General features: G+C 47.1%; 1 protein-coding gene across 2 annotated transcripts in view; it reads left to right on the top strand.

The window, feature by feature from the left end:
• Nucleotides 1–3,406, top strand: part of MMACHC (metabolism of cobalamin associated C) — a 29,830-nt gene extending 26,424 nt beyond the window's left edge. For both annotated transcript variants that reach the window (XM_078671803.1, XM_078671801.1), the window contains exon 4: nt 1,064–3,406. In XM_078671803.1, the coding sequence (XP_078527929.1) occupies nt 1,064–1,375 (312 nt within the window). In that variant the 3' untranslated portion in view covers nt 1,376–3,406. The remainder of the gene's footprint in view (nt 1–1,063) is intronic.
• Nucleotides 3,407–23,694: the final 20,288 nt, after the last annotated feature.

Genomic DNA, 23,694 nt, shown 5'->3' on the forward strand with positions numbered 1-23,694 from the left:
ATGTTCAATTTGCCCTACCAGACTAAGTCCTAAAAACACAGTAAGAAATAGATGGCAATTATTTGCATATTTGTAGTTTAATGTATACGGTATTGTCACTATGCTATCAGGAGGGAACAGTGACAGTAAAAAGTTTTATGTAATTGGCATACCCACAGGGGAAAAGGATATTGTAAGATGCCACAGATACCAGTTCTGCGTATGCCTGGGCAGTGAATTCCCGTCAGTTCACAGAGTTTTCTGCAGTCCATGGAGCACGCGGTGTTCCGAAATCTTTTTCCACGATTGTGCTCGCCAACTTAAGTTGGCGAGTGCAAGTGAGGAAAAATCCAATGCTAGACCACCTTCCACGAGATTTCTTTGCGCGGGGGCAGTCACGGATGGTTGCAACCTCTCACTGACGAGAAACCATGAGTTTGCGTAGAGGTAGCTGCTGCTGGAATAGAACATGTACCCGAGCGGCAGAAAGAAGTGGCGCCCTTTTGCGCTGCGCATGATGCCATTCGTGCTGATTTTCCAGCCCGGGACAAATACCTGGTGCTGAAAATCAGTGCAAACGGCGTAACCTAACGCACTCCAACGCTTGCGGAACGCATCGTAGCCCGGTGGAGCTTTTTGGTCACTTTCCTGAGTTCCGCATAGCGGAATTCTGCGTACTGCCCCAGCCTACTTCTGCGCCTGCCGCTCTTCAGTGCATTTAAGAAATAATGTGCAGACTATTTTACAGAGTTGTGAATAAATCCCCCTCCTACATGTTCAGTGTAAGGCAGTTAATACATAAACATTAAATAACTTTCAACATGTCCATGAAAGAGCATTAATGCACACTAAGCCAGGATAATGCGTGAGGCAAAGCAGAATCTTGCCTTATGAGAGGACTTGAAATTGGCAAACTGTATATATCTTGTGGTTGTCTGCCTGAATATCATATCTTGCCACTCTAGAGAGGGTAGAATAAGTGTTCCCAATATATTCATTAATAGTTAAAATTATTTGAAAAGGCAGAGTTTACAAATAACTCAGACAAAGTGTTTAATAAAAAAATTATTTGTGTGTTTTTCAGAAAATGTATGGAGTGTGCATCCACCCCCAGTTCGGAGGCTGGTTTGCAATCCGCGCCGTACTGGTGTTCCCTGACGTTCAGGCCCCTTCCCTGAAGCAGAAGGCCCCCGCTGACTGCATCGCCTCCGACGAGAAGAGGATTGCACTGCTAGAAAGTTTCAACTTCCGCTGGAAGGACTGGGAGTATCGCGACTTCGTGGACGTGCAGGAGCGTTATTCAGAGGAGCAGAAAACCTACTTTGCCACTCCTCCCTCCGAGAGGTTGAACCTGCTCGGGCTGCAGGGAGAGCTTGAGGACGGTTCTCATTACTGAAAATCTACCTCTTCAGACAGTCATACCACCGCCATTTCTTGCCATGAGTGACCGCATCGCCCTGGTATCCCAGAATGCATTTGGAAGCGGACGTCGCTTGCCTGTTGATGGAACAAGCATGAGTCTTTGGCATCACTATCCTAAATTTCAGAGGTGCAAGTTGTAGTGAGGTGGGCACCACTTTTTTTGAAATGCATCAAGGGCGGTCGTAAGTTCAAAGGCAACCTTGGTTTTGCATTTCCAGATTTGCGATTTCCTAATACAAGGGGAAGGCAATAACTTTGTCCGTTGAACCATAAAAGTACAGATACAAATATTAAAAAATAATAAGGTGCAATCTATGCTGTTTGAATTAAAATCAGAACAATCAAGTGGATACAATGAATTTACAAGTATTAGACCTTTGGTGCTTGGCATGTACCTGCTGTGGCAACCCTGTCACACCTCCGCAAATGGTTCTGTGATGTGGGCTAGAAAAGTCCATTATGCCATCTGTAGAGAGCTATTAGAAAATCGCAAATTTGGAAATGCAAAATCATTTGTACCTAGGCCAATAGGAAAGAATGGGTTAGCATTTCCTAAATAGCGATTTCATAATAGCGATTCCTACTGTGTAGGATTCGCTATTACGAAATCATTATTTTAGTACATTCTATTTTGCATTTCATAAAAGCGATTTCTTAGGATTTGCTATTTAGGAAATGTAAAAACTGAATTCTGTATATATGGCTTATGGTTGCTAAAGTACCCTTCCATCATGATCATGCAGCGAGGTGAGAGCAGACCAACTTATTAGTAATGATTTTGCGTTCATCTTGCAGAATCCAAAATCAGTCTCATGGGGGGGATAATACCAGCTTTATTGCTAAAGTAATATCGCCGGCTGGCACTTCTTTATGGTTTGAAGCAGCTGTTATTAGAAAAATTAATGTGGAAATATTCGTAGATCTCTTATTTAAGAATACTATGTTTTTACTTTTTCTATCTACGACAGAGTGCTGGGTTATTTTCAGACATTTGCTTGGTACAGTTTTGCTTATACATAGGTCATATTTGATATGTACATATTCACAACGGTTCAGCCGCTGTTTAACGTTCAGCGGGCAGCACCTTTTGGCATCACACTTTAAGTACATTTGAGAGGTGTTTGGGGGCGGGGGCGTTCTCACTATAGATCAATTCACTTTTACTATGGCCTCAGTGGCTGCACCATTGGGTTTTCATTGTGTGTGATATAAGTTAAGAAAATAATTTGTATTTATTAAAGAAAAGCTGTAGTTTGTAATCATGTAAACACTGCACTAATAACATGGTACATTTGTCAATACTAGTTGGTTTAGGTGTTGGTAAATAATAATTGCAATGCATATATATTATATTTTATTTTGAAGTTAAGTTAGAAGTGCACATAGTATTCATTTTACGTATTCATTTTACGGATTATTACGCATTTTATGTTTGAGCTGTCCATTCTGACTCATGGATTTCGGCTTCTGTAACTGGTCATGGGAGTCACTTCTTTTTTGGTTTGATAGGAAGTTGTGATCTTTTGGTTTAAATTATTGAATAAACAAGTAACGTTCTTGTCCGATCTACTCATCGGTTTTGCTATTAAAGTTTGGCTTGCATGATATTAATCAATGGCAAGGAAAATACGCCCCAAAAAGCAAGAGTTGCGTAGTAACATAGTCCTAATTAGGATGAAGTGGGCCCTTTTTCCCTGGTTCCACTGCACCTGCTTCACTAATGTAAATTACGCCCTTGGTTGGTTCTTTTTATGGTCTGACTTGACAGCGTAGTTGTCGCCAGGCAATTATGTGTGAATCACCAGGAGAGAAGCTTTGGCTCCACCTACCTGTTGGGAGCCAGGAGAACATGTTTTAATTGGGCAGAAGTTGTGTGCTTCCACAAAAAAGTGTTTGCCATGGACACAGCAGTGATCGTTTTGTTTATTTATCCAGCTGCCTGAACTTGAACTTTCAGGGACTTATACACAACACTGTAAAGCTATTAAAGTGTCTTAGATACCTAGATCGTTTATAGTGTTTTTCTCTGGCACCATGGGTGGAATTTTAGGTCTGGATTCAAAGTGCAATTTCTTTCCTGACTTTTTAACCTACACTAATATCATTCTATGGTCCTTAGCTTTCACTCAAATATGCATACATTGTCGTGCTATCTACTTGTAATCCTTCTCATTACCATACAAAATTAATTTAATGACAGACCTATTGGCATTTTTAATGCTTGTTTAAAATGGGTAAGTGACTAGTTTGCACCTGGCCGCAACTGGCCAATCCGTCTTGGATATTTTGACAGGTTTGAGAAAGAAATTCTTGATTAGTCACAAGGTGGCGCCAGACTCCTATAAAATGCTAAATGGGTCAAGCCTAGTACTGATAACGTTAGTTTTATGGTAACTTGACCTTTAATATAGCTAGGTACAATTGTGTGGCTACTGGTCTGAATAGGTAATGGATTGTAACTGCATTTATATAGCGCTTCATTCCCTTGACATGGCACCGAAGCGCATTAGCAGGCTGAAAGGACTCTAGGCTCCGGGTGGAGCACTTGGTTGGAAGAGTGTTTACCTAGATTTGGTGTCTTGTTGTGTAAAGGGAGGGGAGCCGAGTAGAAGGGCATTGTGGGTACTGGGCGGTAATCGCTGGGAGTGGGACCCTAGTTGGAGGCCAGTGAACTGTTGGGGGGAGGGGGAGGAACTCACCCCTCATGCCCACAAAATTAAATAATACATCTACAAATGCCTGAAGTTGCATGTTATAATCACGGGTTTGAGGTGCAGGTCAAAGTTAGGTTATTCCGAGCAGGGCCCTCTGGTGTCTCCCGGAGGCCAGCCGCAGAGTAGAAAATCACAGGCTGACATGAAACAGAAAATCCAACCCTGAACGCTTCTGGCTCGCTTAAATATGCAACACCTCCTCTGCTGTCCTCAGAAAACCAAGCGAAAATGAAAGGGGTAAAATGAAGAAAGATGGAAGAGGCCATCAATAAAAGAACAGATCTAAAGGTACAACACGCTACAAAGTTCAAAACAGGAAGGCAACTTGGCTGCCTAGTGACACCAACACACAACTCTTCATCCAAACAGGAAGTTTGGGTACAGGTCCAAGGCATCCCACTGCGAAAAACAGGAATGGTGCTAAACTAACTTCAGGCACACTGACTCCAGTAGGCAAAATTCTGGCAGACAGGCCACGCCCAGAAAATCCCTCACCAGAGCCTGCTTCTCAGACCACAACACCACCTCCACAGCACCTGTCAGTTTACTGCAAGGCCTCATCACCAAACCACTACAAGTGCCTTCTTCATGACAATCCTCAGTATATGATATCACAAATTCCACCTTTGCCCTGTCTTCAGTTCCAGCTGACAGTGGCCATGTTCCCGCTGTAAGGTGTTATGTTGCAGCTGTGACGAAACAGCAGCGACTATGAGGGTGCCCCCATGCATACATTCCCAAGGGGGAATCCCCTCGTGTACCCCTACTGTGACAGGGCCGGATGGTATGGTCCCGGTCACGTAATGGCTGTTTAATAAAAACGCCTACAGCGCACGTGAAGTCAGTAGACGCGTGTACGCGGTAGCCATTACATGTATCACCACTGGCTCCATGTCTTTATTTATATAGGCCCAGCCGCAGACCCCAGAGTGCCATCCCGCTCGTGCCGAGGTCCCGCAGCACAACATGACACTGGCGACAATGGCGGGTGTGTTTCCGTCGCGTTCCTGTCTGGGGCGGCCACGCACGGTTGGGGGAGACCTCATGGTGCTCGTGCCCCTGGATCTGGCTTTCGACGCGGGAGGAGTCTGCACGTCAGGTCTGGAGCCTCTCTGCACGACGAGGCCGGCTGACCGTCGCAACGAAAAGCCGCTCACCAGTGATCCGCAAGGGGGTAAGCGATACAGCGGTTATTGTGGTGGCCCACCTCATAAAGCAGCTGATTGTCTAGCAAATGGCAAGAAATGCACAGGCTGCGGCCGATTCCACCATTATGAAAAGGTATGCCGTTCCAAACAGTACCGAAAGCCCAAGCAAGCAGTTAATGCAGTACCTGAAGGAGGTGGTGAATCGAGTGACATGGACGACGATGAAGAGGAAGCAAATGCTTTCACAAGGTGCACATGATCGGAGCTGCGTCAAGCAGGAGCCGGCGTCTGCCCCAATGCCGTATTCAGGTGGGAACACAGGATGTCACAGCTGTCGTGGACACCGGAGCCACCATCAACATAATGGCAACCGCTCTCTACAAATCTATGTACCCGGCACCCACTCTACAGCCCACCAAAATCACGGTCTTCGATTATGGACAGGACAGGCTGCTGGAAATGAAAGGAAGGTTCAAGACTACCGTGACCCACGAAAACAAATAAGTCATCACCATGGTATATGTCACCAAGGAGGGACAGGGCATGCTTCTGGGATGCCGAGCAGCAGAGGATATAGGTATCGTGTCATTTGCATTCGGGATCCATCAAGAGTCAATCCAGCACATACTCAATAAATTTGCATCAGTCTTTGAGGGCATCGGAAAATACAAAGGAAAGGAAATACACCTTCATATTGACCATACTGTGCAACCCGTAGCCCTGCAACACAGACGAGTGGCTTTTCATCTACGCCCGTTGGTGGAGCAAGAGCTGCTCAAGCTGGAGCAGGCGGGCATAATCGAGAAGGTGTCTGCTCCCACGCCTTGGGTTTCCCAAATTGTCATAGCCCGAAATCCGAAGCAACCAGGAGCCGTTAGAATATGTGTTGTCATGAGATTACCGAATGCAGCCATCAAAAGAGAGCGACACATCAACACGACTTTTGATGACTTGATCGGAGAAATGGCAGGGACGTGCTGGTTCTCGAAGCTCCACCTGCGATCAGGGTACCACCAACTAGTCCTCGATCAGGCGTCGAGGAATATTACGACCTTCTCCACTCATGTAGGACTTTGCAGATACAACCGTCTGAGCTCCGGGTTATCAAGCGCCACCGAAGTGTTCCAAAATGTGCTGATCATGGATATTCCTGGAGTCATCAACGTGAGTGATAATATCATGGTACATGCCAAGTCTATCCCGTAGCACCACTCCCGCCTGGTGCAAGTTCTCCAGAGAATCAAAGATGCAGGGTTAACGCTGCACAGAGAAAAATGCGAATTTCTCAAGAATAAACTACAGTTCTTCGGATATACCTTCTCGGCTGAGGGGGTAAACCCGGACCCGGACAAGGTCAGAGACATTGTAACTGCATTTATATAGCGCTTCATTCCCTTGACATGGCACCGAAGCGCATTAGCAGGCTGAAAGGACTCTAGGCTCTGGGTGGAGCACTTGGTTGGAAGAGTGTTTACCTAGATTTAATGTCTTGTTGTGTAAAGAGAGAGGAGTTGAGTAGAAGGGCATTGTGGGTACTGGGCGATAATCGCTGGGAGTGGCACCCTAGTTGGAAGCCAGTGAACTGTTGGGGGGAGGGGGAGGAACTCACCCCTCATGCCCACAAAATTAAATAATACATCTACAAATGCCTGAAGTTGCATGTTATAATCACGGGTTTGAGGTGCAGGTCAAAGTTAGGTTATTCCGAGCAGGGCCTTCTGGTGTCTCCCGGAGGCCAGCCGCAGAGTAGAAAATCACAGGCTGACATGAAACAGAAAATCCAACCCTGAACGCTTCTGGCTCGCTTAAATATGCAACACCTCCTCTGCTGTCCTCAGAAAACCAAGCGAAAATGAAAGGGGTAAAATGAAGAAAGATGGAGGAGGCCATCTATAAAAGAACAGATCTAAAGGTACAACACGCTACAAAGTTCAAAACAGGAAGGCAACTTGGCTGCCTAGTGACACCAACACACAACTCTTCATCCAAACAGGAAGTTTGGGTACAGGTCCAAGGCGTCCCACTGCGAAAAACAGGAATGGTGCTAAACTAACTTCAGGCACACTGACTCCAGTAGGCAAAATTCTGGCAGACAGGCCACGCCCAGAAAATCCCTCACCAGAGCCTGCTTCTCAGACCACAACACCACCTCCACAGCACCTGTCAGTTTACTGCAAGGCCTCATCACTAAACCACTACAAGTGTCTTCTTCATGACAATCCTCAGTATATGATATCACAAATTCCACCTTTGCCCTGTCTTCAGTTCCAGCTGACAGTGGCCATGTTCCCGCTGTAAGGTGTTATGTTGCAGCTGTGACGAAACAGCAGCGACTATGAGGGTGCCCCCATGCATACATTCCCAAGGGGGAATCCCCTCGTGTACCCCTACTGTGACAGGGCCGGATGGTATGGTCCCGGTCACGTAATGGCTGTTTAATAAAAACGCCTACAGCGCACGTGAAGTCAGTAGACGCGTGTACGCGGTAGCCATTACATGTATCACCACTGGCTCCATGTCTTTATTTATATAGGCCCAGCCGCAGACCCCAGAGTGCCATCCCGCTCGTGCCGAGGTCCCGCAGCACAACATGACACTGGCGACAATGGCGGGTGTGTTTCCGTCGCGTTCCTGTCTGGGGCGGCCACGCACGGTTGGTGGAGACCTCATGGTGCTCGTGCCCCTGGATCTGGCTTTCGACGCGGGAGGAGTCTGCACGTCAGGTCTGGAGCCTCTGCACGACGAGGCCGGTGACCGTCGCAACGAAAAGCCGTTCACCAGTGATCCGCAAGGGGGTAAGCGATACAGCGGTTATTGTGGTGGCCCACCTCATAAAGCAGCTGATTGTCTAGCAAATGGCAAGAAATGCACAGGCTGCGGCCGATTCCACCATTATGAAAAGGTATGCCGTTCCAAACAGTACCGAAAGCCCAAGCAAGCAGTTAATGCAGTACCTGAAGGAGGTGGTGAATCGAGTGACATGGACGACGATGAAGAGGAAGCAAATGCTTTCACAAGGTGCACATGATCGGAGCTGCGTCAAGCAGGAGCCGGCGTCTGCCCCAATGCCGTATTCAGGTGGGAACACAGGATGTCACAGCTGTCGTGGACACCGGAGCCACCATCAACATAATGGCAACCGCTCTCTACAAATCTATGCACCCGGCACCCACTCTACAGCCCACCAAAATCACGGTCTTCGATTATGGACAGGACAGGCTGCTGGAAATGAAAGGAAGGTTCAAGACTACCGTGACCCACGAAAACAAATAAGTCATCACCATGGTATATGTCACCAAGGAGGGACAGGGCATGCTTCTGGGATGCCGAGCAGCAGAGGATCTAGGTATCGTGTCATTTGCATTCGGGATCCATCAAGAGTCAATCCAGCACATACTCAATAAATTTGCATCAGTCTTTGAGGGCATCGGAAAATACAAAGGAAAGGAAATACACCTTCATATTGACCATACTGTGCAACCCGTAGCCCTGCAACACAGACAAGTGGCTTTTCATCTACGCCCGTTGGTGGAGCAAGAGCTGCTCAAGCTGGAGCAGGCGGGCATAATCGAGAAGGTGTCTGCTCCCACGCCTTGGGTTTCCCAAATTGTCATAGCCCGAAATCCGAAGCAACCAGGAGCCGTTAGAATATGTGTTGTCATGAGATTACCGAATGCAGCCATCAAAAGAGAGCGACACATCAACACGACTTTTGATGACTTGATCGGAGAAATGGCAGGGACGTGCTGGTTCTCGAAGCTCCACCTGCGATCAGGGTACCACCAACTAGTCCTCGATCAGGCGTCGAGGAATATTACGACCTTCTCCACTCATGTAGGACTTTGCAGATACAACCGTCTGAGCTCCGGGTTATCAAGCGCCACCGAAGTGTTCCAAAATGTGCTGATCATGGATATTCCTGGAGTCATCAACGTGAGTGATAATATCATGGTACATGCCAAGTCTATCCCGTAGCACCACTCCCGCCTGGTGCAAGTTCTCCAGAGAATCAAAGATGCAGGGTTAACGCTGCACAGAGAAAAATGCGAATTTCTCAAGAATAAACTACAGTTCTTCGGATATACCTTCTCGGCTGAGGGGGTAAACCCGGACCCGGACAAGGTCAGAGACATTGTAACTGCATTTATATAGCGCTTCATTCCCTTGACATGGCACCGAAGCGCATTAGCAGGCTGAAAGGACTCTAGGCTCCGGGTGGAGCACTTGGTTGGAAGAGTGTTTACCTAGATTTGATGTCTTGTTGTGTAAAGGGAGAGGAGTTGAGTAGAAGGGCATTGTGGGTACTGGGCGGTAATCGCTGGGAGTGGGACCCTAGTTGGAAGCCAGTGAACTGTTGGGGGGAGGGGGAGGAACTCACCCCTCATGCCCACAAAATTAAATAATACATCTACAAATGCCTGAAGTTGCATGTTATAATCACGGGTTTGAGGTGCAGGTCAAAGTTAGGTTATTCTGAGCAGGGCCCTCTGGTGTCTCCCGGAGGCCAGCCGCAGAGTAGAAAATCACAGGCTGACATGAAACAGAAAATCCAACCCTGAACGCTTCTGGCTCGCTTAAATATGCAACACCTCCTCTGCTGTCCTCAGAAAACCAAGCGAAAATGAAAGGGGTAAAATGAAGAAAGATGGAAGAGGCCATCAATAAAAGAACAGATCTAAAGGTACAACACGCTACAAAATTCAAAACAGGAAGGCAACTTGGCTGCCTAGTGACACCAACACACAACTCTTCATCCAAACGGAAAGTCTCTGTAGCCTACCATGGGTACAGGTCCAAGGCGTCGCACTGCGAAAAACAGGAATGGTGCTATCATGGAGACCTCAAGAATGCACCAGCCCCAGTCAATGTCACAGAAGTCCGCAGCTTCCTTGGCATGGTGAATTATTGCGGACGCTTCATCAGAGACCTCACAACCCTCACCCAGCCCCTGAGGAATCTCACCAAGGACGCGGTCCCTTGGGTATGGGGAGAACCACAAGCCAAGGCATTCCAAGACATTCAAGATGCCCTATCCGCCGTCACCACTCTGGCGTTCTTTGACCCACAGAAGCTCACACTGGTTGCAGTTGGTCCAAAGGGACTGGGCGCAGTACTCATGTAGCGCCGCATGGTGGAAGAGGACTGGGCCCCGGTGGCCTTCGCCAGCCGCTTGCTCACTGACACCGAGCAGCGTTACCCCCAGATTGAAAAGGAGGCCATTGCGATCACTGGAGGTGTCGCCACTTCCACCTTTGCGGCTACGGCAAACCGTTTGTGGTAGCCACCGACCACAAACCCCTTCTGCCTCTGTTCTCCTGCACTTCCTCAAAGCCACCGCAGCGGACAGACAAATGGATGCTGCAACTGCAGAACTACAACTGTCGAATTGAATACCAGCCAGGGAGTCGCAATTCCGCGGATTACTTGTCATGACATCCGAGGAGTACCACGGCCCAAGAGGAAGAGGATGCCGCAGACATGGAGGAATATGTCTGATGTTTCACGGAAAGTTCTTGTCCCATTCCTCTCTCAATGAATGATCTGAAGAATGAAACCAACAAGGATGAGTGTCTGCAAAGAGTCAAACAGGTGGTGAAGCATGGCAACTGACACAGAGCTAGAGAAGTATGGAAAATACTCACAGAGGAGGCCTGCAGAATATTGTAGAGTTTGTATCACGTTCATGAAGAACTGGCAGAACACACCACAGGCTGACTCAGATGAGGACACCGGCTGGTAATTCCTTCCGCTTTGACCGACAGGGTCATTCAACTGGCACATAGTGGAAATCAAGGAATGGTCAAAGCAAAGTGTGGTTTCCCTTGATTGATGAGCTTGTGGAGGCCGCCGTCCGTGAGTGCCAGTGGTGTCGAGTAACCAGGGAAAGCCCCAAACCTGCTCTTGTGATCACAGAACCAAGGCCATCTCATCCATGGCTGAGCGTCAGTCTCGATTTTGGAAGTTTGCCGGATGGAAGACATACCTTTGTGGCTATTGATGACTACTCCAAGTATCCAGAGATTGAGATTGTGAACACACTAAGTGCCACTGAGATAGTCCCGAAGTTGGAAAAGGTAATAGCGACTCATGGCACTCAAAACTGACAATTGGGTGCTGTTTCAAAGTCGGGAGGTTGCAACCTACCTAGCCTCGCTGGGCATCAAACATTGGCAGATTACCCCTCACTGGCCAAAAGCCAACGGGGAGGTGGAGAGATTCATGCGGACCTTAACAAGGTTATCCGCATAGCACATGAACGCCACCAGCCCCTGGAGCTAGCTCTGTTTACATTCCTGAGAAATTACCGGCAAACCCCTCACACCACAACGGACCTGGCTCCCGGACATCTGTCAATGGGCCAAGTGGTCACGGACTCGATTCCACATCATCCCCGATGGTGCCCTTAAAGCGCTGATGATCGCAAGATAGATGAGCAAAGGCGTAGGGTGCATGAGCAGGTCAGTCAGCGCCGCAGCGCTCATCAGGTGCATTTGCAACAAGGATATAAGGTGCTGCTCAAGAACCACTCGACTAAAAGCAAGCTCCATCTTCCGTAAGAGCGGCGCCCCTGTATTGTCAGAGTACGAGGCATGGGCATAATGACTCGGAGGGGCGGAGAAATTGTAAGACTTAACATTTCCCACTTCAAGAAGTGTCATCATGCAGAGACCACTGCGTCGGACCAGGGAACGGAGAGCCAGACCCAGGTCCCTGTCAACAATCCGATTCTCCCTGGGACTGTGGAGGACGCAGAAGGTGCGTTGTCACAAACACTTGGAATGGACCCCCACCTATCAATGTACACTGACACCGTGGTAGCAGGGCATGAGGAAATGCCAGAAAGCTCTGAAGAATCCTTGCCCCCAAGATTAAGAGAGGAGGCTGGAGTCGAGTCCTGTGGGCGGGGAATTCCCAGTATCAGCTCCGTCGCAGCCCTGAGTCGAACAAGAAGCTGAGAGACTATTTCATGTAAGACTGTTCTTTTTCTTTGATTCTTTTATTAAGTGTATTAAGTATCTGGAGGGAAAGGCTGCGGCAAAGTTTCCGGGACTATTGTTGGAGAAAGGTTTCTGTTTTTGGGAGGAATGTTATGTCGCAGCTGTGACGAAACAGCGGCGACTATGAGGGCGCCCCATGCATACATTCCTAAGGGGGAATCTCCTGGTGTACTCCTACTGGGACCGGGCCGTATGGTATGGTCCCGGTCACATTATGGCTGATTAATAAAACGCCTACCCCTCACTTGATGTCAGTAGACGCTTGTACGCGGTAGCCATTACACGTATCACCACGGGCTCCGTGTCTTTATTTACATAGGCCCAGCCGCAGACCCCAGAGTGCCATCCCGCTAGTGCCGACGTCCTGCGGCACAACATAACAGTTCGCTAGCTCTGGAGAGCCCTGCTGAGATCCCACCAAGCTTCACCTTCACCCCGGCTTCCAGCTTATCTGTCATACAATTGCCTTTGCTGTAAGCGGTGCATGAACATCCAGGGACCTGGCTGTACTGATGGCAGTTGAACTAACCCCACAAATCAACCAGAGTACCAACATTGTAATTCCAGCCAGTGCATAATTCCCAAAACATTTTTCTAAAAAATAAATATCACTGGATTCAAGAAAAGATAACACCGAAAATAAGTGAGAAATCCACAGAAAACCCGCCTTTAAATTTGTTTTAAAAATTAAAACCTCAATAATATACCAATGATAGGGATTTGTGGCTGGGTGAATACATTGAGTAGACACACAAATATAGTCAAATTCCTAAAAATAACAAACAACATTTTCAAAGAACACTATCAACAGAAATCAATTACAGAGCAAAACAGAATAGACCCAATACACATTAACCTACTCATTCACCAAAAAATACACTATACAGGATTTCATTTGGGAACTCCTGCTTACTGTTAATATTTAAAAAAATATCCCCCCACCACTCTACCACATTCCAATTATAGTTTCTCTTTAAAAACATTTTTATGTAACGTTTAGAATTCTAACGTGGTTAATGAGACTGCTGTTTTTACTTCTTCTGATGTCTGCGACCTAGAAAATGGCTGTTTCACACCCGCGCACAATTTAATCCAGGTACTTAAAAGTAATACAAAGACTATTTTACTCCTAGAAATATATTGTAATAAATCATTTCCTTTTTAAAAAAAATAACTATTTTTATTGTAATTATAATCAAGGCACAAATTGGTCGAGTAGTTCATACAGACAATCAATTCTGACATCATCGGCAATATGGCAAAGTGCGCAACAGTGGTACATACATAATAGTTGAGTGCACTGTTCCACTCATGAACTTCACATCTCCCCATCCTTGTCCTCTTCCGACTCACTGTCCTTCTGTGTCCTTGGCGGCTCACAAATGTATCCCCTGAATTTGTTCCATGCCCCCCATACCTTGCTCCACTTCGTAGGACATCCTCGATTAATGAATGCTGCTTTCTCGGCCACCATTGCCGTGTCTAGATCCCCACACCATGCTGTGAGTGTTGGTGACTCTCCCGCACCCCACTTTTGTGCTATATTCTGCTTCACTATCATGATTCCTAGTGTGGCCAACGTTTGCGCCGGGCGTGTTAGATCATTCGGTTCCCATACATTCAGTAAGCATCGTCTAGGCTCAGGCGTCAATGAGATTTCCGTCGTCTGTGATATAGTCCTCATGATCTTCGCCCAATATTCAGCAATCCTCTGATATTCCCACACTGTATGAAAAAACTTTTCCTCCTCCCCACATCGTCTCAAACAGTACAGGTGTGGTGCTGTTCCTATTTTATGTAGGGTGTATCTCGTATAGTAAGTTCTTTGGAGTCTTGAGGGTATTCCCACCTCCCGCGGGGAGGCCGTCGCCTCCTGCCATTCGGAGTCCTCGAAGACCCCCACATCCTGAGACCACTTTTCTCTAAGTGACACATTTGGGTCAGGCAAATTATATACTCATTTGCGGTAGGTGAGGGAAGTCGCCCGCTTCTGCATATGCTCTGTCAGTAGTCTGTCTTCCAGGGGTGTTGCCTTTGGAACCTCAGAGTTGGACAGTAAGACCACCTGCAGCGAATGCTTTATCTGCATATATTTAAAAAGTTCAGTAGATGCTAGCTCATAATGTGTCTGGAGACGCTCAAATGTCTTTACCTCCCCTTTATACCACATGTCACCCACAGTGGATATACTGATATCATCCCATTTATCAAATCCTTTATAGTTTCGAAGGCCGCCCAGGCGTTTCGTGTCCCACAGAGAGGTAAGTTGGGTTATTGTTCCTTTCCAGCCCAACTTAGCGTGTGCTTCATGCCATATGTGGACCGTCTGCCTGGCGCACGCTTCTTGTTATAGAGTGCCGACATCATGCCCTCAACCACAAGTCCGCTCCTATCTGCCTTGAAAGCCGGATCTGTCTGTGGAGCGTGTATCCACTGGTTGACCACCTTCAGTTGGGCCGCCCAATAATATAGCTGTATGTCGGGGAGTGCAATGCCCAAATCATACCACCCTCTAGTCAATTTACGCTGAGCTATGCGTGCAGGTCTGTTCCCCAATAACAGTCCGGAAACCTGAGCCGCTATTTTTTTAAAATAGTCCGTAGGCACTGGGTACGGCGTATTCTCCAGCACATAGATGAAATGAGGCAGCCCCATCCTTTTAAAGAGCGCTGCCTTACCCAAAAACGTCAACGGAAGGGTTCTCCAGTGAGTTGCGTCTCTTTTTAGGCGTTCCAGGGTGGGTGTTAGATTCCTTTTTATAAACTCGGCCGGGTCCGGTGTGATATAAATACCTAGATATTTAAAGGCTTTGCCAGAGATCTGCAGCGGGCAGTTCTTTGGGAGCTGTGGCGGTGGACCATGAAGCACAAATAGTATCGTTTTTGACCAGTTTATTGTATACCCTGAAGCTCGCCCATAAAGTTCACATACGTTCAGGAGCACCAGAATGGATCGCTTGGGGGAGGTCAGGTAGAGTAAAACGTCATCCGCATATAGTGAGATACGGTCTTCCCAGTTGTCCGTCCATCAAAGACCTCGGATCATTGGCTTCCATTTGATCCATGCCGCCAGCGGCTCCAACACCAGAGCGAAAAGCAGTGGCGACAACGGGCAGCCCTGACGCGTGCCCCGGGTCAATGGGAAGTCATGGGAGATATGACCATTAGCCGTCACGTGTGCCATTGGGTTTGTGTACAGGAGACGCACCCAAGCACAGAATTTTGGGCCGAAGTCCAGGTGTTGTAACACCGCTAACAAGAAGAGCCATTCCACCCTATTGAACGCCATACGAGCATCCAATGACAGGAGAACAGCCGGTTCTTGGAGATAGGGTTTGAGGGCCAACACTCCATGTAAACGCCTCAAATTTAACTCAGTACTTCTGCTGGGCATGAACCCAGACTGATCCAGGTGAATCAGGGTAGTGAGGTGTGGGGTCAATCTAATCGCAAGGAGCTTCGCTAGGATTTTGACCTCAGCGTTTATTAAGGATATGGGGAGATAGGAGACGCACTCCTCCGGCGGCTTCCCCGGCTTCGGTATTGCCACCACCGTGGCCAGGCGTTGGTCCAATGGGAGCTCGCCCATCTGTAGACAATCGAGAAACATATCAAGCATATATGGGGCCACTATACCTGCCGTCTTTTTATAAAGTTCTACAGGGATGCCATTAGGCCCTACCGCCTTTCCAGATTATAACGAGCCAATTGCCACCTGTAGCTCGTCAGCCGTGAGATCCGCCTCTAGTTCAAGGGCCGCCTCTGGTGTAAGTTTAGGCATTGCAATGTCTTTTATACAGGACAGCGCTTCTTCTACAGTCATTTCTGACAAAGATGTGTAGACATGTTGGAAGTGTCGCGCTAACTTATGTACTATCTCGGGTCAGTTGTTACTGCTGTTTTGCCCGTCAGTAGTTGTGCTATCCACTTTTTGGCTCTTTATTTTTTGTCCAGCCACGCCAGGAGCTTCCCAGCTTTATCGCCGGTCTCATATATGCTATGTCGTGTGGCTGTCAGTTTTAATTTGGTCCTTTCCCTGAGGTAGTCCCTGTGCAATTGTTGTTTGAGGCGTAAGCATTGGGCCATGTCCCGTGTCGGGTTACAAAAGTGTTGGGCCTCTGCCACTTGTAGCTCCGTTTCTATGGCAGTGAGCTCTCGCTGCTGGTCCCGTCAATGACCTGTAATAGATACAATGGCCTGCCCCCTAAGAGTGGCCTTATAGGCCTCCCACAAGGTGGTCGGAGAGTGGACCGCAACACATTTTCTTGGAAGTAGTGTCGCGTTGTTGAGACTATGGCTTTCCTAACCTTGGGAACGTTCAGGTAGCCCGGGAATATGGGGAATATACGCTGTCGCCCCCTCTGGTGATATGTGTATGTTAGTATTATCGGTGAGTGATCGGAGATGCCTCTAGGTCTGATCTCAATCCTGTCCACGTGTTTCAGACTGTCCGGAGATGCAATAAAGTAGTCAATTCTAGATAATCTGTTATGCACCCCCGAATGAAATGTGAATTGGCGCTCATTGGGATGGCAATGCCGCCATACGTCCGTAAACCCCAACGCACCCAGAAAACCCCCCAGATGTGATGTCCCCAGTGTCCGTACCCTCGCGGGGTGCCTATCCAGAACCCCCATATATCGTCGCATTGAAGTCCCCTCCAATAAGCAATTCCCCGTCTGGGAGATCTAGGAGGTACTCACTGAGGGCAGGGAGGGTAACTGCATGCAAGGCTGGAGGAACATAAACAGTCACTATATTGATGGGGTGTCCTTCCCACTGCCCAATAACTGCCGCAAAGCGGCCACCATGAGTGGCGTTTGCTTCCGAACCAATATACCTACCCCTCTAGAACCTGATGAGAACTCTGAGTGGGCCACCATTTTAAATCCCCATCTGTCCAATGCCTTACAGGAGGCACCAGTAAGGTGTGTCTCCTGCAATAGGACCACGGCTGGGGAGCTTCTTTTAAGGCATTATAGGACCAGACCCCTTTTTATTTTGTCCCTGAGACCGCGTACATTCCATGTTGCCAACGTTAGGGAAGTGATCCGTGTATTTGGGGACTGCTCTCGCTCAGAGGACTGTGAGTTTGGCTTTGCCATCATTGTGAGTGTACCGAACTGGCGTGGCGGATTCCGATGTGTCGCACTCGCAAACTCATGTCTAGAAAGGTATCATGTACATGTGTCTGTGTGGTGCATTCTAACCAGAAACAACAAAACCAAAACAACATACCCCTACCCTCCACCCCCCTCCCTGCCTCCCTGCCAGAGGGATTCAAAACTACCCACCACCCCAACATCATTTCCTTTATTAAAATGACTATTTTTTTTGTATTTGGTAATAAGTAATTTAATATGTATTTGTATGATATTTCAAAACAGCTGCAATTTAAGCATTTGCTTGTTTTTAATAACTTTTATTTCAAATATTAATTACGAACTTCTTTTGTATTTTCTTTTTTTCTTGGGGGGGGGAAATAACGTTTATTTTTCCTTTAACTTTAGGAGATTAGATGATCGGTGAATCTTTCACCCTTGATATGGTCCTTACTGTAGCTCACCCTGCAGCCAATCTGTCACGGATGGCAAGAAAGGTGAATCTAAACAAGGATAATCAAAAGCATCACAAGGAGTCTAACTTAAAGATGCCACAGAGTGCCACCTGGGTCTTGCCACAAGTCAGATGCCCAGAGTAGCAATGCCATCAGCTGTATCACCGGGTGCAGCCAAATAAGTTGGAATTGCCACCCAGTTTGGGCCTCTGACAGAGTGGATACTTGTAGTATCTACTCTGGGACAAATGAGTAGATATATTCGTTTATTGACAACCTTCGTATAGCCAGGTGAGAAGATGTGAGCACAACCGCTGCTACACCGCATCTGACTTGCCAACATTCGCTTACATCAACGAGGAATATTCAAAACACTCTACATTCTATATTCTGCCACTTACCACATTACTACACATCCCTCTTCTTTAATTTTTTTTTTTAACCTTTATTTTTAGATTTTATACAAGATACAAAAAACAGAAATCCCCCCGCCCCCCACATAGGCATCATTAAAAAACACAGTATTACATCAATCGATGGACTCATTATGGCATTCTGCGGAAAAAAGACCACATCTGTAATCACGGAAGTCCGTGTGACACCAATGCGTCACCAACAGTACAGTACAGAAAAAACGTGAGACGTTATGGCCAGGTGTCATGACTCACCCTCCACACATTGATGTTCATAGACTCACTTCCCCCTCCCCCTCCAGTTCCGAGTCAGGAGCAGAGAACAGCTCGCCACTGGTCCCCTCCGAGTCGGACTGGGATTCTCAACCAAAGCCCGCCATACACAGGGTTCGCCAAACCAACAGATCTTCCTGCAACTTATCATCTCTCCTGGAGCATTGCATATGCGCTTCCTCAGCTAACACCCATTCCCTTACATCTTTGAGCCAGATGTCTACCTCCGGTGCCCTCTGTCCTATCCATGTAATAGCGACCCTACGCCTAGCTAACAGCCTATACTGAAGTTTCTGTTTCCTGGGTTGAGGCACCAGGCCCAACAGGCAGTGCAAGGGGGACAAGTCAATTCGGAGTCCGGTAACGGCCGCTATACGACCCACCGCTCCCGCCCAGAAGCTCCCAACCCGTGGGCATTTCCAGGCCATATGTAAAAATCCCGCCCCTCGCACGCCACACCTGGGGCAACTGTCCCGTTTGTCTAGTGAATAGTGGCTCACCGTCTTGGGGGTAAGATAGGTGCGATGGAGAAAATTGAAGTGAATAAGCTTGAAACGAGCATTACAAGACACCCGCTTCGTCAAGGTCCCTATGCGTTTCCACGGACCCTCGTCCACGGATATGCCCAATTCCGCTTCCCAGGCCGCCCATGACGGCGGCACCGAGGGGACCGAATCTCGCTGCATCGCCGCGTACAACAAGGTGATCAATTTACGACCCCTGCCACAGGACAAAATGATGTGAAGAGTGTGGGTCATCTGGGGGATCTCCGGACATTGCGGCCAGATTGTATGGACAATGGAGCGTAAGCTCCGGTAGTGAAGAAATTGCCCTCCGCCGAGGCCAAAGGTTTCCTCCGCCTGCTCATAAGTCAGGAAGCTATCCGAGGGGTACAAGTCCGTCAACAACTCACAACCCCCCTCCCTCCACGCGCGGAAGGACATCTGGGCCTCCACCTCCACCATGGGGGCAGGACCCTTTCCACGAAGCGCTGCCACACGTTAGCCGTGTGCGGCACGACATATGGCAGCTCCGAGGGAGCCCCCGAACCCCGCATTAGTGCCTGCTAGAGCTCCCGCGTCGTGGCCCGCCCAAGCAGAAGTCGCGACTCCCACGTGTCAGCGTCTGCAAACCATCTAGATGCCAGGAGGAGTTGTGTTTCATAATAGTAAAGGTCAAAACGCTGGGCCTCCAATCCCCCCTCCTCAAAGCAGCGCACCACGGTGCTCAGGGCCTCCCTACTAGGCCGCCCCGCCCACCGTAAGGACGTGAGCAGTGAATTGAGGGATCGAAACACCCTCGGCAGGAGGGGGCACATCGAATTCTGTAGGACATACAACATTCTCGGTAGTATCACAATCTTGGCAATGGTGAGCCGGCCCATGAGGGATAAGGGCAGGGCACTCCAAAACTTGACCGATTGACGCAGCGAGGCCAACACTCTGTCTGCATTGCGGGCGAGGGACTGATCCTCCGTTGAAGTGACGTGTATACCTAGATATCTCAAGCTGGACAGTTCCCACTGTAACCCCAGCTCCGGCAGGACCTCCACTCGCATAGAGTCATATCCCAAAAGCGGGAAAATTTGAGATTTATTACGATTAAGCCGCAAGCCGGACACCTCCCCGAAGGAGTCCAGCAGGTGTAGCAACCGTGGGAGGGCCTCCCTAGGGGCGGACAGATAGAACAATGCGTCATCCGCGTATAGCGACAACACATTGCAGGTGTCGCCCACCGTGATGCCCCATTGATGAAGTTCAGTGCGAACACGAACCGCGAAAGGTTCTATAGCCAAGGCGACCCTCTTCTTTAATTAAAACACACCCATACCCCCCCGCCCCCAAAAAATGTAGAAAGAGGGAAAGAAAGAAAAAGAAAAGAAAAAAAAAAGTATCAACTTAAGTGCCACAAACATAGTCTTCAAGTTTCTTGGGTTTTACAATGTTTCTACCAAAACTGCTAGTTATTTTTTCTTTAGAAGAACTCGTTTGATTTCCAGAACAGATTATAGTATTACTATCATTGCATTGCTCATTACTTTGATCAGAATCAGAACTGGTTACAGGAATTACATCTTGATCGTTGGTGGGATTAACAGGTGGGCGGAGTACCACTACACGGAATTCTGCGGAATTGATCCAAAAGTCCAAGGTGCTATCATGCATATAATCATCTCACACAAATAAAAATAAAAAATAGCAAGCAGTGAGAGACGTGATGATTTTAGGGTCCTTCCTAATCTAGGGAGAGGACCAAGCAGATGCCTTGAACACAAAGAGCACATCATGCAGAAATGATTCCGTGGTGGTCCCATCCTCCTAGGACCACCCCAAGCAAAGGTATGGGCAAAATACAGTCACAGCCAAAGGCCCTGCAAACCATTATAGAGTGCAGTGAATATTATAGTATCAAATATAAAAACACTCCTCAAGGGGCAGGCTCTCAGGCTCAGCTGAGAGCTAATACTATAATATCCACTCTAGAATCTCTCCCCATAATGCTTTGCTGGGCTTTGGTTGGCATTGTATTTTTGCCCATAACTTTGCTTCGGTGGTCCTAGGAGGATGGGACCTCCACCGAATCATTCAGCATGATATGCTCTTTGTGTTCAATGCATCTGCTTGCCCTCCTCTAGGTAAGGGGTGACCCCAAAATCATAACTTCTCTCATTGCGTGATGTTTTTCAAAGGTCCCTTTTGTGAATTGGTTACATGCTTTTTAGCATGTAAGGTAAAGTTGATTGACCAAAGGGTTGTGGGTACAATAGGTAACTTCATTGTGTTGCGGAGCTTCACCACCACCTCCTATTCCAACTATTTTGAAAACATTTTCATAGTACAATGATGAAGTTTTGTGAGCCATCACTCCACAATACAAGTCCCATTATGTCCAAGGCTATTTCTTCCCATGGCATGTTGGGGCAGCCCAAAGAACTTAAGGTATGATTAAGGGTCTTTAAAGATGTATCTGATGCCTCACATTCCATGCATGATCTGACAAAACATTCAGTTTCAATATCAATTTTTGGCCACCAATATAAGAATTTAATATTGCGTTTCATTCCTGCTAATGCCAGGATGTCCCTGATGACAAAGTGAAATTATTTTACTCCTTAATTCAGAAGGAGGAATTATTTTTTCACCTCTCACTACAAACATGCCTTCAATTCCCAATTCATCTCTTGTTTTTACAAACTCTCCCCAACCATTTTGAATTTTGTTTTTAACATTTTCTAAAACGTTATCATTCATTTGTGCATTTATTAATTTTATTTTATTTATTTTATTTTTAGAGTTTTCTATAGCGCGGACCAGACCCAATGTAGGGTAACAGAGCGCTTTACATAGTGCGTAAGGAAGAAAAGCACAGTTGGTAACAGCAACACAAACAAAACAAATGCAAAAAGACATGATATCAAAACATAATAAAGTTTGGTGGATAAAGGTAGGGTAGGGAGCAGTTCTGCAATAGAGAGTCAGTTCAAGCTTGTGCAAGTCATATCCTCGATATATCAAAGGAGGAGGAGGAGGATAAATGAATAGAAGTTGAAGCTGGCCTGGTGTTTCTGCGGATATTATCCTAGGAATTTGCTCATCAGGAATGATTTTGCTTCCTTTTTGAAGAGGGGCGTCGAGGCGATTTTTCTGATGGATGGTGGAAGAGAGTTCCAAATTCTTGGCACCGCTCACGAAAATGCTCTGTTGGAAGTTTTAGTCTTGTTGAACCATGCGGGTTTCAGGAGAAGATTGTCGGTGCTCCTAGAGTGTCTGTTTCTCCCAGATAGTGTAAGTTTTTGGGCTAGGAACTGTGGGGTGTTGTGGTGTTGCGCCTTGTGAGTAATGCAAGCAATCTTTAAGTGAATACGAGCTTCATAGGGTAGCCAGTTGAGTGCCTTCAGGTGTGGTGAAATGTGGTCAAATTTCCTTGATCCTGTAATGAGTCTTGCTGCGGCGTTGAGACAGGCTTTTAGGGGCGCGGTAGAGATTTTGGGAAGACCTGAGAGGTCGGAGCAACTGTACTCTAGCCTTGAGATGACTAAGGCCTGCACTGCCGTTCTGAGGTCAGGGGTCTTGATAAATGGCTTCATTTTTCTGAGATAGTTGATGTGAAAGCGGGCATTTTTGGCCATCAAGTTAATGTGAGCTTGCATTTAAGGTTCTTATCCAATGTGATCCCAAGTGATATTATGGAGTCCACCAACGTTGGTGTGCAATTCAGAGCAGTGATCATTTTGGTCCATTCCTTTATTTCTTGTGTTTTATTGGGGGGGAGATTAAAAGAAATTCAGTTTTTTGTGAATTTAGCTTAAGGAAGTTGGTTGTTAGCCATTGTACGTTTTTTCTAGAGCTAGATTCATTAACTTTATCTCTTCTATGGAGGTGATTTTAATGTAAAGTTGGGTGTCGTCCGCGTACATGTGGTAGGAGATGCTCGCCTGCTGTAGTAGATCAGTGAGAGGTTCGACAAATAAGTTGCATCTTTCCACTCCTTTTCTTGCAATCCTTTACAATCATCACTGACAAAAATATCAGCTACACACACATCATTCCAGGGACTAGAGTCAATTTCCCTAGGAGGCAAAGACATTCTGCTTAAAAAGTAATATTCATCTTCCCGGCAACATATTGCACTTTGTAAATTACGTTTTGTAACCGCATAGATAGTCTTGCAATTCTCGAAGAGGTTGTCAAAGATGCCTTTTTTGAGACAGCACAACAGGCACAGCCCAATGCGTCCGTCAGCTTCGACGGCCCCAGCATAACTGTCAGACCCCAAACCCTCCACCTGGAACCCCACATAGATTCCAGACAGAATACTTCTCTTTGGTAGGTGACAACGATCTGGAGGCAAACGCTATAACGTTTTTCCCCTCCCTTATCATTGCTTTGAGTGAGCACAGCACCCAAACCTTTTCCACTAGCATCTGTGGTAATAAACATTGTTGCAGATGGATTGAATCCTTTCAAAGTAGGAGATTTAGCAATTGCAGATTTATTATCCAAGAATGAATCTTGACATTGGCTTGACCATTCAAATCTACTCTTGTTTTTTAGTAAAGCACTCATTTCATGTGTTTTCTCTGAGAACATCTTAACAAATTTGAGTAATACTCACTAAATCCAAGAATGAACGAAGTTCATCCTTGCTTTTAGGTGAGTGAGATTTAACTATAGCTTCAACTAACTTTTCC

Source organism: Lissotriton helveticus, chromosome 1_2 (assembly GCF_964261635.1).
Source record: "Lissotriton helveticus chromosome 1_2, aLisHel1.1, whole genome shotgun sequence".
Classification (NCBI taxonomy): Eukaryota; Metazoa; Chordata; class Amphibia; order Caudata; family Salamandridae; genus Lissotriton; species Lissotriton helveticus.